At 46.2% G+C, this 16,369-nt stretch overlaps 1 protein-coding gene across 1 annotated transcript in view; it reads left to right on the forward strand.

The window, feature by feature from the left end:
• The window catches only part of CRB1 (crumbs cell polarity complex component 1), a 213,444-nt gene extending 207,053 nt beyond the window's left edge, over positions 1-6,391 (forward strand). The window contains exon 12 of the mRNA XM_072831284.1: positions 5,635-6,391. Within this exon, the coding sequence (XP_072687385.1) occupies positions 5,635-5,850 (216 nt within the window). The 3' untranslated portion in view covers positions 5,851-6,391. The remainder of the gene's footprint in view (positions 1-5,634) is intronic.
• Positions 6,392-16,369: the final 9,978 nt, after the last annotated feature.

Consider the following 16,369-nt stretch of genomic DNA (forward strand, 5'->3'; position numbering starts at 1 on the left):
CATGTGTGAGTTTGTGGGATGAGAGCTCCAGCAACGTCCTCAGTTTGCGTTGGCTGCAGGGTCGGGAGCTACATGTTCGAACCAGCCTTGCAAAGCCTCCTCCTCTCTCTGGTGCTTTTTCCCCTGACCACTAACTCTCGAAGTCCCGCTCTTCCTTACCTGCCCACGGAACACAAACCGGCACAAGCCAGTTTCCAAAGCTCGCCTCCTGGAGCGGGACTGGGCCGGTGACCAGCGGGGACCCCCCAACAGCTCCAGGTCCCAACTCTGCACCTGCCGTGGGAGACCCGACTCCGGAAGCTTTCTGGGTGCTTCCCGGGAGGCGGGTATTTATTTATTTATTTATTATTTATTTATTTATTTATTTAATTTATTTTTTTATTGGATTTATTTAGATTTTATTTAAATTTTATTTTACATTTTATTCATGAGAGACAGAGAGAGAGAGAGAGAGAGGCAGAGACACAGGCAGAGGGAGAAGCAGGCCCCGTGGGGGAGCTCGACGCGGGACTCGATCCCGGGACCCGGGGTCACGCCCCGGGCTGCCCCGGGAGGCGGAGGCGGTGTAAGCCGGGAGCGTCCCCAGCAGCGGGGCCGCCGCGTTCACGGCCGACTTCGCCAAAGCCAGGCGGGGCGGAGCCAGGCGCGGGCAGGTGGCCCCGGCAGGTGGCCCTGGGGGTCCTGCTCTCCCGGAGCTGCGGGCCCTCCCTTGGACACGCGAGGTCAAGCGGAGAAACCCCAGGAGGTTCCCTGCCTTTCGCGGGCTCCTGCGGACGTGCGGGCGGTTCCCACGCTCTCCTCGGTGCTGTCACCCGCCCTAGACCCCGTGACAGGTGCTGAGGGACGACGTGGCCCCGGTCTTCTCCTGGACAGGCCGCCCCATTCCGTGTCCTCCAGAGTTGGGGGAGCTGCTCCGTTGGGGCGGGGGCGAGCCCGACGGCCGGGGGGGTGGCGCCTCCCCAGCTCCTCGTGGGCGCCCCCGGGTGCCCGTGCACCGGCCCTCGCGCCCCCAGTCGGCCCGGGGTGCGCCGCCCCAGCTCCTCGTGGGCACCCCCGGGGCGCCCGTGCACCGGCCCTCGCGCCCCCAGTCGGCCCGGGGACGGCGCCTCCCCGGCGGGCTCCAAGGCTGGGAGGTGTTCTGCGGCCCGAGCAGGCCCAGGGAGACGGGCGGGGGTGGGGGTGAGGGCGGGGGTGGGGGTGCACTGTGGGTGGCGACGAGAAGCGCCCCGGGGCAGCTGTGCGACCTGGCGGCGCTCGCGGCTGAGCAGCTGGCGGCCCGCGGCCCACGGGTCTGCTGCTCGCGGCCACCGCAGCTCCACCCGCGACCGTGTGTTAGCAGGTGCGCGTTCCCGCCCCCCGCGGAGGAAGCAACAGACTCGCTTTCAAGAATTTAAAACAGGGCGCCTGGGGGGCTCAGGGGCTGCCGTCTGCCTTGGGCTCACGGCGTGACCCGGTCCCGGATGGAGGCCCACGTCGGGCTCCCCCATGGAGCCCGCTTCTCCCTCTGCCTGGGTCTCTGCCTCTGTGTCTCTCACGAATAAATAAATAAAATCTTTTAAAAAGAGACAATTAAAAACGGGGGTGTGTGTGCCTGGGTGACTCGGTCGGTGTCACATCCAACACAGGGTTTGGGCTCAGGTTGCGATGTCTGTGGGATCCCGGCCCTGGGCCGGCTCTGCACTCAGCTCCGAGTCTGCTTGAGATGCTCTTTCTCTCCTTCTGCCTGTCCCGCCCTAAAATAAATAAATACTTTTTTTTAATAAATACATTTTTAAAAATAAAAATTCAAAAAGAAAAAAAAAAAACCTGTGGTTCCAGCATATTCCAGCACAGTCTCAAGTGAGAAGAATTGAAATATAAGGCTTGACAGTTCCACCTCCGAATTCCAGAGTGTACCCTGGCCTTGGGCCACACGGAGGCTACCGCCCGTCGGTGTTTCAGAATGAATCCTCTTGGGGAAAATAATAAATAAATAAAAAGGAACACCCATGTATCTTATTCTGCAAATACGGAATTCAAAGCAATTGCAGTTTCGACTAAGCGCGGGGAAGATACACATTTTAAGAAGATGCAAGCATAATAACTGAATAGGGCTTGTAAGGACGTCATTCAAAAAATAACCCTACACGAAGCGTGCAATGAATTGGGGGGTATCTCCGGGGAAGGAGGTTACTAGGGGGTGCAGCGCGAGGCCTCGGCCCCCCGGGCAGGTGCAGCGGCCCGAAGGTCGCAGCGGTGCTGTGTATTTTAAGCACAGCTGAGGAAGAGCAGAGCAAAAAGGACCTTCCAGCCACGGGGCCTCAAGCCACGGGCCCTCGGGAGGCGATTTCCAAACCCACCGCCCGGCGCAGCCTATTGCAGCGCCCGCTGCCCCGCTCCGGCCCGAGGTCGGCCGCCTGCTTCTTCAAGGCCTTCATCGCGGCTCGGGATCTGCAGCGTGGGGCTCGGGGTTGGCTCCCTTGGCCGTCCCCCCAGGTACTGAGGGGTGCAGGGTGAGCTTTCGGACGTCGGTGGAACCAGGAGGACGAGCCACGGCCCCTCGGACCCCACATGGCGACGACGGCCCGCGGGCCGGGCTCTGTGCGTTTGGCCTTCCTCTCCTGGCGCCTCCCACCTTCGACTCGCACAGGATTGTGCAACCCCCCCGATTTTATAGGTGATGCCGACGAGTGACGGGGCCAGGACGCGGCCTCTGGACGCTGGAGGCCAGGCCGTGGGCCGCGGGCCGCGAGGTGGCCGCGAGGTGGCCGCGAGGGGCCTGAACCTCGGGCCTCGACGGTGGGCTTCCCCTGGCACCACCGAGACCTCGCGGGCAGGGGGCAGGCGGCCGTCGGCCTCTGGTTTGGCCCGACTGAGCTGTCACAAGGACTCTGGGGCCTCCTCGGTCTCCTGCGAGGTGGCAGCCCCCTTAGTGGCCTCGGCCGCGGGCTGAGCGAGAAGGGCCCAGAAACCTTCGGGCAAGAGAAGCAAACCAGGCAGCCTGTGTCCTCTCTGGAGGCGCACACCCCCCACCTGGCGGGGGTGGGGAGCAGTCGTGTCCTCCTGAGGATGACAGTTTACGGGGCGGACGAAGACGAAGCCAGCAGCCAGGAACAAGGGGACAGGCCTCCGCCGCCCCGACAGTAGCAGGGGGTCTTGCTGGTGGGATTCCAGCTGGCCCTGTCAGGCTTTGACCTCTCAAGGCCAAGCCTATGGCTCCACTCATTTTTCCCAGGCCGCAGCTGTCTTTGCAGATAAAGGATGTAATGACTCTCGGAAGGGCCACACAGACTGGCGGGAGGAGGACTCGCCCTGTGGCGGGGGTAAACTATTTTGCCCCCCAAACTGCAGACTTCTGTGATTCCGAATTCTCTGTGTACTTGACTCCTAAGCTCCTCTAACTGAGGGACGTAAAGTGGTCACAAGCCAGGGTCTTTCAGAGCCACGTGAAAAGTGGAGACGGGAGCCGGATGGTTTCTATCTACTCACACAACATGCCTGAATGTTTTCTGAAACGAGTTTTTCCCAAACTGAGCTCAGCGTCTTCCTGCACAAACCTGTTCTCTCCTCCTACGTACCGCGTCCCCGTCCAGGATAGCCCCGTCTACGCGGTCATCTCATGTGGAAGCATCAGTCACCTTGTCTCTCCTCTGCTGTTGCCCAGCCTCACTCGGTCTGAGAGGGAGCAACTCTGCCTGAGAAATCCCCCTCAACCCTTCTTTCCCTTCAATCCCCCTTCCATTGGTAAATACATTGCTTGTCGTGACTAAGAAAATCAACTCCTATTTTCTCCTCGTTTCTTCCCCACTTTCACTGTCATCTTCCGTCACCCTGTAACCAGAGCCAAACTAATAAAATACAGATCAGATCACATGAGGCTACTGCTTAAACTCCTACGGTGCCCACCCCCACCCCACCCCCGCCACTGACTATGGGACAAAATCCGAATATCAGTGTGGTACTTAAATTTCTTATAAGATGAATCTACTTTATGGTTCTATCTCTTACCAACTTTTAAAATCCTTTCCCATTTCAAACACACGTATTCTTGGACCATATTTTTGGTCACATTGGATTTCTTACCGTTGCCCCAAACGCTAAGGACTTTAATGTTCCCTCATCCTTTTTATTTCAAATTGTTCCATCCAAGTAGAAGTTCCTGCTTGAAATATTTGAATGTTCTCTCACCCTTCAAAGAACAATCACATTCCAATACGACTCCACCTGCACCCCAATAGGTTTGTTTGTGACACTATCATAATCTGTGTTTATAAAATATTCTGATCATTTGTGCATATGTGTATGTGTGTGTGGGGGGGTTCCCTCCTCTTATCACAGAATCTGAGCTAAAATACCTAACTTTGTGTAGGAATTTTGGGGTTTTTTTTTTTGCTTTTTTTTTCCTTTTCTTTTTCTTAGGTGTTATTTAAATTCTAGTTAGCTGACATACAGTGCAATTTGGGTCAAGAGTAGAATTCAGTGGTTGACCACTTACAACACCTTGGATTATCTTGGTATTTTCATTTCCTAGCTCGATAAAGTGCTCACGATAGATGGTCAATAGCGTTGAGTGAATGAGCAGAACTGGTAGGGAGCACAGCACTATGAAGAGATACGATATTAAATTAATTGTGTGACGGTGTAAGCCTTTGAACCAAAAAAGACTAAGGAGAGTGAAGATATATAAAACTCCTTAGGATGCTCAACTAAACCAAGATTCCATGTATCAGTAGCTTGGTTGGGTGATGGGGTCACAGAGAAAGCTAAATGAAAAGGGGACCTCGTTTAATCCCACTTTTACTGAGACCAAACTATTTCTTTGAAAATCGGTCAAAAAATTCATATAGTGGCTGCTTCCTACCTTCCACACCGCCCTGCACCTAAATTGCAGTCTCCTGTCACTCAGAGCTAGAAAGTGCTCAGCAAACCCAGGTGAACGAACATTAAAGAAACCTTTGTGTATGAGGAACAGCCCTGAGAGCCCAGGATCCAGCTCCTCCCAACGGGGCTCCACGTGCAGTTTTCTGTCTCTAGATGTTTGGTTCGACATCAAACGCCTATGGGTTTTTTGAGGTTTTTTTGTTTTTGTTTTTGTTTTTTTTACAACAATTCAGTTGTCACATCGAATCCAAATCAAAGCCAAGACTGTGGAAAGGGCCTGCGGGACTAGCACGTGCAGCTCCTCCACTGTCTCGGGATCTTTCCCAGGAGACCCAGATAATTTAATTTGCTTCTTTTCCAACAAAAACAAAAACAAAAAACAAAAAACAAAAAGCCCGTAAAATAACTATTCCTTCAATTCAAAACCAGAGCTTCCAGCAAGGGAGGGAAGATACGGTGAATAATGTGTGGGTGTAGACGGAGAACTCTCAGAGATAGACGGCGGGGGTCCTTAGGCCTTGGCGCGTGAGTGAGCCCCATCACGGAGATGAGGCCGCAGAGGGAATCGCGGATAGTTCGTGCCACACTTTCCGACTCTGGCCCTTGGCTGGTACAACCGTGGTCTGAAAGGCTGACTTCCCTTCCGTACCTTGGGCTTTGTCGGTACTGAGTGGCGCCGGCCTTGCGCTTGGTGTGCATCCCAGGGTAGCTCCAACGTCCTGAACGTTTACCTTTGCTCCCTAACTCCCCTCACGGTTGTTTCGATCCTTCCAGTTGGCAGATGACTTGATCTCGGACGTTTTCACCACCATTGGCTCGGTGACGACAGTCTTGTTGTTGATCCTCTTTCTGGCCGTGGTTGCTTCTGTGGTTGCCTCCAACAAAAGGGCAACTCAGGGAACCTACAGCCCCAGCCGTCAGGAAAAGGAGGGCTCTCGAGTGGAAATGTGGAGCATGAGGCCACCCCCCGCCCTGGAGAGGCTGATTTAGGAGCGTTGTCTCCTTGGGAAAGAGATCCGCACACTGCGAAGCTGAGGACTGCACCCGACTGTCTTTCCAACGTATCTGGACGTAGCAATTTACAACTGGGATTTCACAGAAACCCTGGGCAAGATTCCTTCGGCTGCCTTAAGGACTTGCGTGGTTCAACCCGACATCGTCGTTTCATTACATTAGCCAACCCCAGAACAATGTTTTCACGCCAGTAATTTCAGCCTCATAATTAGCAAAAATACCTCCCAGAGGACAGTGTCTTCTGGGAAAGCCTCCAGTGCCTATCAGACTTTTTGCCCCTTGCAACCTGGGGACACCTTTCTTCGTTTGCCCATTAGCTGACAGTGTTTTTTTTTTTAATGCAAAAACTACAAAATGCAATTCTCACTCTTCTTATCATGTGGTGAAAGGTTTCAGTTGTACACCTATGATGAGATGCACACTTTTGCCTTTTAATCATGGACTCAAGAAAGCCCTGGGAATGATCTATGTTTAAAAAGTGACCCAATGTCAACTAATAAAAATGGAAATGTGGTCATTCTCCTTTTATGAGTATTTTTTGTATTTTGTGATATTACATGTGATCAAGGTAGCCTCTAGTTGCATTTGAGGAACCTTCTTAGAAGTTAGATCTTTTAACGACATCATCTCAAGCATTACATTAAAAGACGTTGTTTTCTACAAGGGGTAGCTTACAGTCAACCTATTTCCCTAGACATAAAATAAGATAAAAGGAAAACTCAAATTCTCAAACCTAAAAGACCGGACTCTTTCCTTCCAGCTGTTCTTTGGTAAGTCAGAGTCAGTGTCAGTGACATTGTCTAAAGGTGAGAAAGAACCCCAAAGTGAGGTGTATGCACTTTAAGGGGTAAATGTGTAAGACTATCTGTGGGGTACAGAGAGAAAAATACTAGAAAATACTAAAGATTTGGTTAGAATTGTATATATGTTTTAAAGTTAAAACATTAAGGTAGCATACAAATTAAAGTTTAAAATATACACAGTAAAATAGCATATGCATTTAAGATACATGTATATTTGGGATATATGCGCAAAAATTTTAATGACATGAATTTTAAAACCTGCTCTAGAGCAATCCATCCTCCTCGACTGCTGGAGGACATCCCTGGAGAAGTTCTCCCTCTCTCTTCCACGTCATCTGTTTTCCCACTGCTGGATCATCCCGACAGCACCAAACACGCGGTCAGGTTTCCTGTGATGTCAGGTTCTCTCCTGGGGCCCACTTCAGTTACTGTTCATTTCTTCCCCAGCCCTTTCAGCAAAACATCCCCCTAAGAGTTTTCTATACTCTTTGCCTCTCCTCCCTCTCCCTCATTCTCTCTTGAACTCAGACTAATCCGACTTTTCTCTGCACCCCGCTCCATGAAACAGCTCACGTCAGGGTTGCTGACGACCTCCACGCTGCCAAACACGGTGTTGGATCCTCAGTTCTCAGCTAACCTGCCCTCTCAGTAGCCTTTGAGACAATTGTCATTCCTGTCTGCAAATACTTTCCACCCAGCGAGACCCATTTCATCTTCATTGTCCCCATACTTCCCTGTCCAGCTTCTTTCCATCCTCCTTCATTACCCATCATCTTCCTGACCTTTGTGCAATTTTTTCCACAATGATTGTCACAACTTGTCAAATCATAGACATTTTTGGTCTCTACTTCCTCAAACTAGAATTTAAGTTACATGAAGACAAGAACTTCTTTTCTTTCACTGCCATATTCACCTAGAACAGGCCTAAAACGCAATCGATATTTTCTATTGTGAACAAACAATGAATCAATGTCGTACAAATTTGTACCTGACACCAGCAAATCCCCAGCTGCCCCAGATTAGCGTGGGCTCTCTTTGGATGGCAGCTCCGCGCTGCGGGCGCGGGGCTCGGGGCTCGGGGCCCTGGGCGGGGTGTAGAGCGGCCCCAGCCGTGACTTGCTGCCCAGGTGGCCCGGCCGGGGCGGCCCCTGGGAGAAGCGCAGCAGGGGTGCGCTCACCGGTGACGGGAAGGCCTCAAGAGGCTGCCGCAAGGCCCCTGCGGTCCCAGCCAGGGCAAGGGAGGCAGGAGGTGACAAAGGACCAGCCCTGAAGTGGGCCGTCCAACCTGCCCCATCTCCCTTCCTGGCCTCACCACCCCGGCCACCAGGTGGTCTGGGCCCCGGGGGCGGGGGGGCAGGGTTCTGCGGCTCACCTGCCCAGGTGGGTCTGGGAGGCACCGCCCCGGGAAGGTGGATGATGCTCCTGATCCTGAGGGTCCTGGAGGGAGCCCGCGGCCAGGCCGGTGGTTGCCCCGCGGAGGACCTACACCAGCTCTTCGACAGAGGAACTCCGGTCCCTCATTTTAAGAGCCTCTGGAGACAGAGAAACATGCGGTTTCAATTTCCGATCTGTCCCATTCAGGTGATGTAAACTTAGTCCAAAAAATGGGAACCACACTTCTGTCCCCTGGGCATATATGACAGTTCTTAGTGTCAAGCGCTTCGCTGTGGGCAGGCGCACGGGCGTGTGGGGTTCACTATTGTTATTCGGATAAGTGGGGCATTAGCAGGACGAGGGGCAGCTCAGTTTCTCCTGCCTTCTCCCCTGAACAGACCGTAGACCCTGGGGGTAACCGGTCGTCCTACCCTCCAGAACATCCATCCTCTGCTGCATTTGTAAACGAAGGGGCTTTGTGCAGAGCGAGTTTACTATTTCGCACCCCACCCGTGCCCCAGATGGCCCCCGAGGGCTCTCCCGGCCAAATCACCTCGTCTATGAGACTGACATGAACCGCACATACTACTTGCATGTTCTCAACACCATATCAGAAAATAAATCAAAAGGTCTCAGGTCTCTCAGTCTCCCAAACAACTGATGATAAGAATATATTTTTTTAAAGTTTTGCTTTACAGAGATGACTTTTTGTTTTCTTTTTACCCAGGCTTTTAGGGATTACTCCTTAAGCCTTTTTTGTTAAGGAATCACAATCGTCTATAATCCCCAAGAGCAAGCAAGATTGACCCAGGTATTTTGATGTAAATCATCCTTTTAATGATTAGGGAGCCAACTTCACCTGGTTTTATGCTCTACAGGGGTATGATTCAAACCATGACACTTTTCCTTAATCCTGGAGTGAATATGACCTTTCACATTTTCAATCTGCTTCCAGCAAAAGTGCAACTTTACTGCTGTGCATTGCACCGAATAGTGATGACAAAAATGCATGTTTCCAATTTAAGCCCATTCTTCTGTGATTTGGTGCCCAGGTTTCACTTTACATGTTTCCAGAAACCCGGGAACAATTATCCATCAAATATATTTGGCAGTACTGGCCTAAGGACAGTTGCTTTAGGAACCAATCCCAGATTCTCCTAATATGTTGGGTGACAAGGTGACAATGTCCCCTTGAAAACCACACCCAAATCCACATCTTCCAGCTCTAAGTGGAATATCCCTTGGAGGTGCTCATGGTTTACAGCTTGAGGCTTCAAAATCAGAGCTCATTCGGGGCTGAAATGAAGCAAACCCTTAGTGGATACGAGTATAGATGTTGTTAAAAGTCCCCAAATATAGGTGCTCCAGAAACCTGTTGCAACTCAGCTCTTCCTGTCACGGGTTTAGATGTGTCCATTCGATCAGTAATGTGCTCACCATCCAAAAGCCATTTATTGCTTGGGGCAGTGATCCACAAGATGACTTCGGGGTTGGTTTCCCCATAACAGAGAGAATTCAGAACACTTATTTTTCCTGCTTTTCTAAAGAAGGAAGGAAGGAAGGAAGGAAGGAAGGAAGGAAGGAAGGAAGGAAGGGAGGAAAAGAAGAAAGAAAGAAAGAAGGAAAGAAAGAAAGAAAGAAAGAGAGAAAGAGAGAAAGAAAGAAAGAAAGAAAGAAGAAAGAAAAGAGGAAGAAAGAAAAAGAAAGAAGAAAGAAGAAAGAAAGAAAAGAAAAGAAAAGAAAAGAAAAGAAAAGAAAAGAAAAGAAAGAAAAGAGAAATGCTCTCCGTTTGAACAATTTGGAAAAAATTAATTTTGCAAAAAGATAAAAAAACTAAACGCTAACCACCAAGTGTAGGTTCAATTTGAAAATATCCTGTCATGTGGAAAAATTCAGTTAAGTCTTCCTCTTAAACAGTTTCTTTTATAGAGATCCTAAAATTATTAGGTCTCTGAGGTCCAGAATATAGACATCCTCATGGGAACTCAAGCTCACATCTCCTAACATCTCCTAGTCTGTTATTTTTCTAATGCATTGATATTTCATTTTCTGGTAGACAGAGGGAAGCCAGAAGGTCCTCTTAACGGGTGATCAGACTAGAACACGGATTTCAATCCAGCATCCCTCCATGGCCAAGTACTAATTTAGTTCAAATATTGAATGAATCTATAGTAAATGTACTTAAGTGTCTCAAACTGAAGAGGATCAAGGACAATCTAATAATCATGGACTGTCCCTGTGAAATGGCCAGAATCACGTTAGGGGAGATTCCAATTTGTTGTTTTATTTTGTATGTGGTAGAGTGCTGTTGCTTTGGTAGAATGAGAGGTTTGTCAAAGGGAGAAAAAGAATATAGGAAATATTGTTTTTAATTAGAAAGGAAAATACAATATTGATAGAGGCCACCTAAATTATTTGAAATGAAATACAAATTAAGTCCAGAACCTCTCTCTTGAAAACACTGGCCAAACACAACCAAATGATAATATTACATTTATTTAGATTTAATGGAGTTCAGTAACTTACATGAATATTGTTTTGATCTATTGAAAGCATCTTAGTAGACCTCGTATCAGTCTTCAAGAATTACTAGCCCAGAGAGGAGACAATTGTGAAAGATTCAGAAGTGTCCTAAAAATAAACTCATTGTTGCCTTGCATATTTAATCTTAAATCTTGTTTAATAAATATATTCAATTTGTTTTAAAGGGGGCGACCAGGCCTCTTTTCAGAAGCTATTTCTGTTTTCTTTGATCAAGAAATTAAAACTAGAGATAATAAATCTAGGTAAAAAAAAATATTTCAAGATGGCAGATCAATTCATAATTTAAAATTGCAAGGGAGATCCTGGTAGCATTTAGGGATAAAATTGGTCGACAACAAGTCATCACCCTGCATGAAAGTCATTGCTGACAAGAGACTAAACAAACTTCACATTATTTAATCAATTATACAGAGAAAGTAAAAACAGATTTTGGGGAAGCCATGATGTTTTTCATCACTGCTACAAGTTAGATATAAAAAGTTCCATTTTGAAGTCAATTTATTTTCCCCTTAAGTCTAAAAATTTCTCTATGCTGGCATGAGATGCCAGCTGGGATGTAGTTAGTGAGTGTGTCCTCAGGTCGAGGATAAGAATGCTAATCCGGCCCTTATCACTGCTCTCTTTAAATAGCTCTCTTTGTAAAAAAACAAACAGGTATTTGTGATCATTGAATGTTTGCAGCAATAGTTGAAGAAACAGAGCACTTACCATTTTAAATGTGAACTTCCTCACGGAATGTTCAATCCAACTGTGTGTTCTAACTTCTCTTTCCCACCGAGTTCCTGAGTGTAAACCTCTTTTCCAGTCATACTCTCCTGCTATTTATTAAAGACTCATTAACTCAAATCCCCACTGAAAAATCCTGAAATTCCAATCCCTACAAGATTGCTTCTTCTTATCTGAATGAAAAATATCAACTCATCATCTCTGCTTTCTCCTTTTATGATAAGATAAAGGGCACCCTCACTACTCCCTCAATGGTGACTCGTGGTAGAGCATAGGAAAGGCTGAAGACATTGAAGTACTGCAGCCTCCTTAGTTCCCTTTGATGTGTTGACCTTTACGGGTGTCTCATTCTCGTCACTTGTGGCAGCAGGAGTAAAGCATGCAGGCAGCAACGGTGGCCTCAGAGGACTCCATCAACCACTCCTACTCTGTAGATTAGGCTTCCGGAGGCCACTGTGAGAGGTCTGGTGGGGATGTATTCCTGGGTCCCGTAAACGTCGCCAGGTCAGCAGTGGCTGCACAAATCAGCACTGTTCCCTTACCCCAACCCAAGGTTGAGCCATCAGGTAACAGTTAGAGGGGACACAGCTCCTGCAACAATTGGCACTTTCCAGAACTTTTTAGTCTCTTCAAATTCATTAGGAGATTAGGCCTCTCTTGTGGTCAACACACACTTAAGTCAGAGTCCTTTCCACGCACTAACTCCCTTGAAGAGTTTGAACAAATCTCTCCACCTGCTCCTAAGAATGGCCTGATCTTAGGACACACAGATAAGAGCCTGGTAACCCCAGGATTCTGCAAGGCAGATACGCACACGTAACCCTGACTGGTGACCTGGATCAACACGCAGATGGTGAAAATCTGCCTAGCGAGTAACTGCCGTGTTAGTGGAAACATTCGTAGGCAGATGTAGCTATTTTTCTCTCATCAGTGTTGGGTCCCAGTAGACTTTCTTGTATATCAGCATCATATCCCTTTGTGACCTATGAAAGGAAATGCGATCTAAGTTTTCCTTGTTCAATACTATTTATTTTTCAGCACAGAGTATTCTGTTCTGCCGTAAAGTCCACTCCTTAATCATTTTCTGCTACTTCTTCCACCTATAAGACAAGGAAGCAAACTGAGCTGGCTGGTAACTCCTGGGCATCTCCCTACATTCTGCACCTCTCATCTTCTAGGTGTTGGATCACTAAAGTTAATTAAATACAGGGATCTGTTCCCTCCAAAGGGTTTCCTACTCCTGCTTCAATTTCCCAACTCATTCTTTTATGGAAGGAGAGTTTCACAGATGCTCAGACCTCTAAGGCTTTCCATACTTCCTAACCCATGTGAGGTTATCAAAATGCAGGTGTTTTGAATTATTCAAACATATCTGGAACATACCAATCTGATTTTAAAACCAGTACATATAATAATACTTTCCTCACATTCATTCTAAATAGCAGAATTATTCTGTTCATTTAATGAAAAAAAAATCACCAAATGTCTTGCATTTGGTGCCAAGTACATCATTAATTTAAATCAAACATTATCGATCTTACCTGGGAGGAGACACAGTGGTGGTAGAAAAGATTGCACAAAACACATAGAAATTTCTGAAAGGAGTCACTTATCCTGAAGGGAGATTGTTTTATTGTCCAGGGCAAAAAAGTAGCAGAGCTCCAAAAGACATGCTCCTGTGTGGAGGGAGGTAGTAAAGGATGGGGAAGAGAGGGAAAGGAGAAGCCAACTATATAAACGCTGGTCTGGTGACATTTAAAATGTGATAGGATGAGAAAGGTTAAAAAAAATAAAGTTCAGCCTTCAAGCAAGGGCACTCAAGACAAATCACAAAATAAGATGCAGCTAATTAGGCTGAAATTTCCACTTTGCTGAGTATGTCGTTCAAAGTATCCATGGTATCAAACGAGATCATGACCTGCTTTACCATGTGCCAAGGGTCAAATCTGATGAGGATTCTATCAAATAATTTAAATACCAATAAGTTTTAGATGACCTCTAAATTCTTTCCTGCTATGCTAACATTTTCAAAATCCTCAAACAAATACGCGTAGAGAAATCACTGGAACAAACCAAATGCCAGTTGCTTGTGTATATTATTCAGTTTAAACCTCAAAATACATAATGGTCTGTACTGTTAACACTGTTAACCCTGACTAACCTATAGCTTGTAATACATGAGTGTTAGCAAAGCAATTTGAAAATCCTTTTAAAATCTTGGGATCAAGAGGTCCAGAGACTTTTAATTTGCCTTATAATTGCAAGTCAAACATGAATATTAATACTCTGCAATAGTCCCCCAAAACAGCATTTCTTGATTGTTATACAGAGTGTTTGTTACTTTGCTATTATGTGCATGGTCACCCATGTTTTAAATATAATTTTGACGAGAAATAATCGCTTCAATTTTTCTAGCAGAAAGTTTTTAAAGGACTAATTTCAAGTCTCAATTGTCATTCGTTTAGAAATTCAAGTATTTTTCTAATAGTTTGTCAGTAAGCATGTCCCTTATAAGGAGCCCATAACGTAAAAAAGCATTTTCTCCTAACACTTGTCTCACAACTTGGGATTTTTGCCCTAATGTCTTGTATCCAATTCAGACATTTACCAAATCTCTGAAAACTTAGCTCTTACTTAAAAATATTTTTTAAGTTTAAATTTGGAGGAAAGCTGAATAAAGTACTAAGTGAATACAGTCAGTGTGTTTGGATATCCCAAAGTGAGACCTCAACTTAGAAACTGGAGTTATAAAAAGGAATGTGTATATTCTCAACACACGCCTTGAAATTAAAGCCTTGCTTAAATGGTGTCATTACAAACACTATCACCATGAAACAGTCTCCATATTTAAAGTAAGCCTGATCCTAAAGTAACAAAAAAGAGTAAGAAGGCTGCCTCCAATGCTGGTTCTTGGACAAAAGAAAAATTTAAAGAAAAAGTCGTAGAAAACATCTGTGAAGATTTTGAAAGTGTTCGGATGCTCTGAACAGCTTTCCTGGTTTCCCTGAGCATGCTCTCACAGTCAGCATGCATACTCAGGGTGGGGCTCCCCCCACCTGCTCTCCCACAACAGCACATAAAATCAAAAGGGCAAAGGATACCACAGACAACACATAAACAACAAGGTTCAGTCAAGATTGAGTTAGCTGAGCTGGAGAGTATGGGAGGACAGAAAGAAAAAGAGAAAAGGAGAATCTGTACAGTAACACAATCTCACCAAAGGGTATTGGGAAATTCCGTACTCCACAATAAAGTCTTGCATAGTGCAACTTGGCAAAAAAAGAAAAAAGAAAAAAGAAAAAAAAAAAAGGCTTGTCTAATGAAGGAGAGAGTTGACAGGAGAGAAAATCATATCGAGAACGCATGTTTGGCTTGCCATTTAATTTCTGTCCCGCATTTCCGCCTACTATGGAGGTGAAGCTAGCCTGTCAGGCTCACATCCCAGCTTGGTCATTTGTTGGTAAGGGACTTTAAGGATATTACCTATTTTGTTCCTCAGTTTCTTCATGTCTACAAAGAACTAATTACAGTACCTACTCCAGAAACTTATTTAAGATTTATTTACTTTAGAGAGAGAGAGAACAGGTGCACATCGGGGAGGGGCAAGGAGAGAGGGAGAGAGAATTTCAAGCAGACACCACGCTGAGCACAGAGCCCAAGGTGGGGCCTGATCCCACAACCCTGAGATTGGGATCAGAGAGCACGACCTGAGCCGATTTGGTTGCCCAACCGACTGTGCCACCCAGGTGCCCCTACTCAGAAACTTTTAGGAACATGATCCACATGATCCAGGCATTTCCCCCCTCTTTTCAAAGCCATACAGCCAGTTCTAATAAAAAGCTAGGTTTGAAAGTCACTGGATTAGATTAATATAAGATTTGTATAGTTTTATGTTACGGTTGTATACTCCAAAATGCCATGAACTCAACCATATACACAAAGGTTCTCAGTAACAATTCATTCTAGGAACATACACTTCTATTTTAAATAAAAGGATTTAAAGCTTCAGGGAAATTAAGTAACAGACTCAAACCAATGGGAGGACTTGGGGGAAGGTTTTAATTCACCTGGAAACATCCACAGTGCACTATTTTCATGCTATTCATACTGTATTTTTCACATATGTACAAATTTTTTATGTATCCTGTAACTCATTCTGTTCCTTCTAAGCAAGAAAATTCTCAGACTCACTACATAAGAATACTCCAAAGAGGATATTTTCTTTCACTTATACATAAGGAAAATATAATTACGTTTTTTTTTGTTTCTGCGTCTATAAATTAAGATATGACCATCTCTCATCCACAGACACTTAGAGGTATTGAGGTTACTTCCTGTGAAGGTGGTAGGCAAAATGTTGAAAATAAAAATCAACATACACTTGAAACTAACGTTTCATTGTATTCAACTGTATGTTGATTTTTTTCCCTGTTGATTTAAACAAAGAAAGTCCATTTTTTTAAATCAATAAAAGCTAGCTAAACCTGAGGCTTATAAGGATAGTACTCTCTTTTCTTGTTGTCAGACCTTTGCTTCTACGGAAACAAGACAGCTTCATCATACGACTCCCCAAAATTCTGTACCCAAAGGGAAACTTTGTGCTCGCTGCAGTAGGAATTTGACTTTTGCCTTAGGTGGGACTATTATAGTTCTTGGGTGCTCACCCTTCTAGTCTCTGGAGCACTGTTCACACACATTTACTGCATTTGATTTCTGTCCTCAACTTTTAAATCAAAGTCAATAAATATTGCATGCATATTGCATCCAGAGCTACAGTTGTTTGACTTGGACAGTCCTGCTCTGGTCTATCTAGGGACATTCCACTTACCTATTCTATGAGGTTAGAGCCTCATGAAATTAGGTGACCACACATGAAAGAATGGATGCCTCTCAAACAGACCTGTCAGGAAGATCCAGGCTGGAGTTTACACTGTAGCAGTTACGAAGCTCAGAGAGGAGGATGGCCGGGTCCTACAAGCACATCCACCTAGAACACCGAGGAGAGCAACTGGCTAATTAGAAAAGAAGAGTCACCACCATGCAAAATG

The sequence above is a fragment of the Canis lupus genome, chromosome 6, assembly GCF_048164855.1.
Source record: "Canis lupus baileyi chromosome 6, mCanLup2.hap1, whole genome shotgun sequence".
NCBI classification, from domain to species: domain Eukaryota; kingdom Metazoa; phylum Chordata; class Mammalia; order Carnivora; family Canidae; genus Canis; species Canis lupus.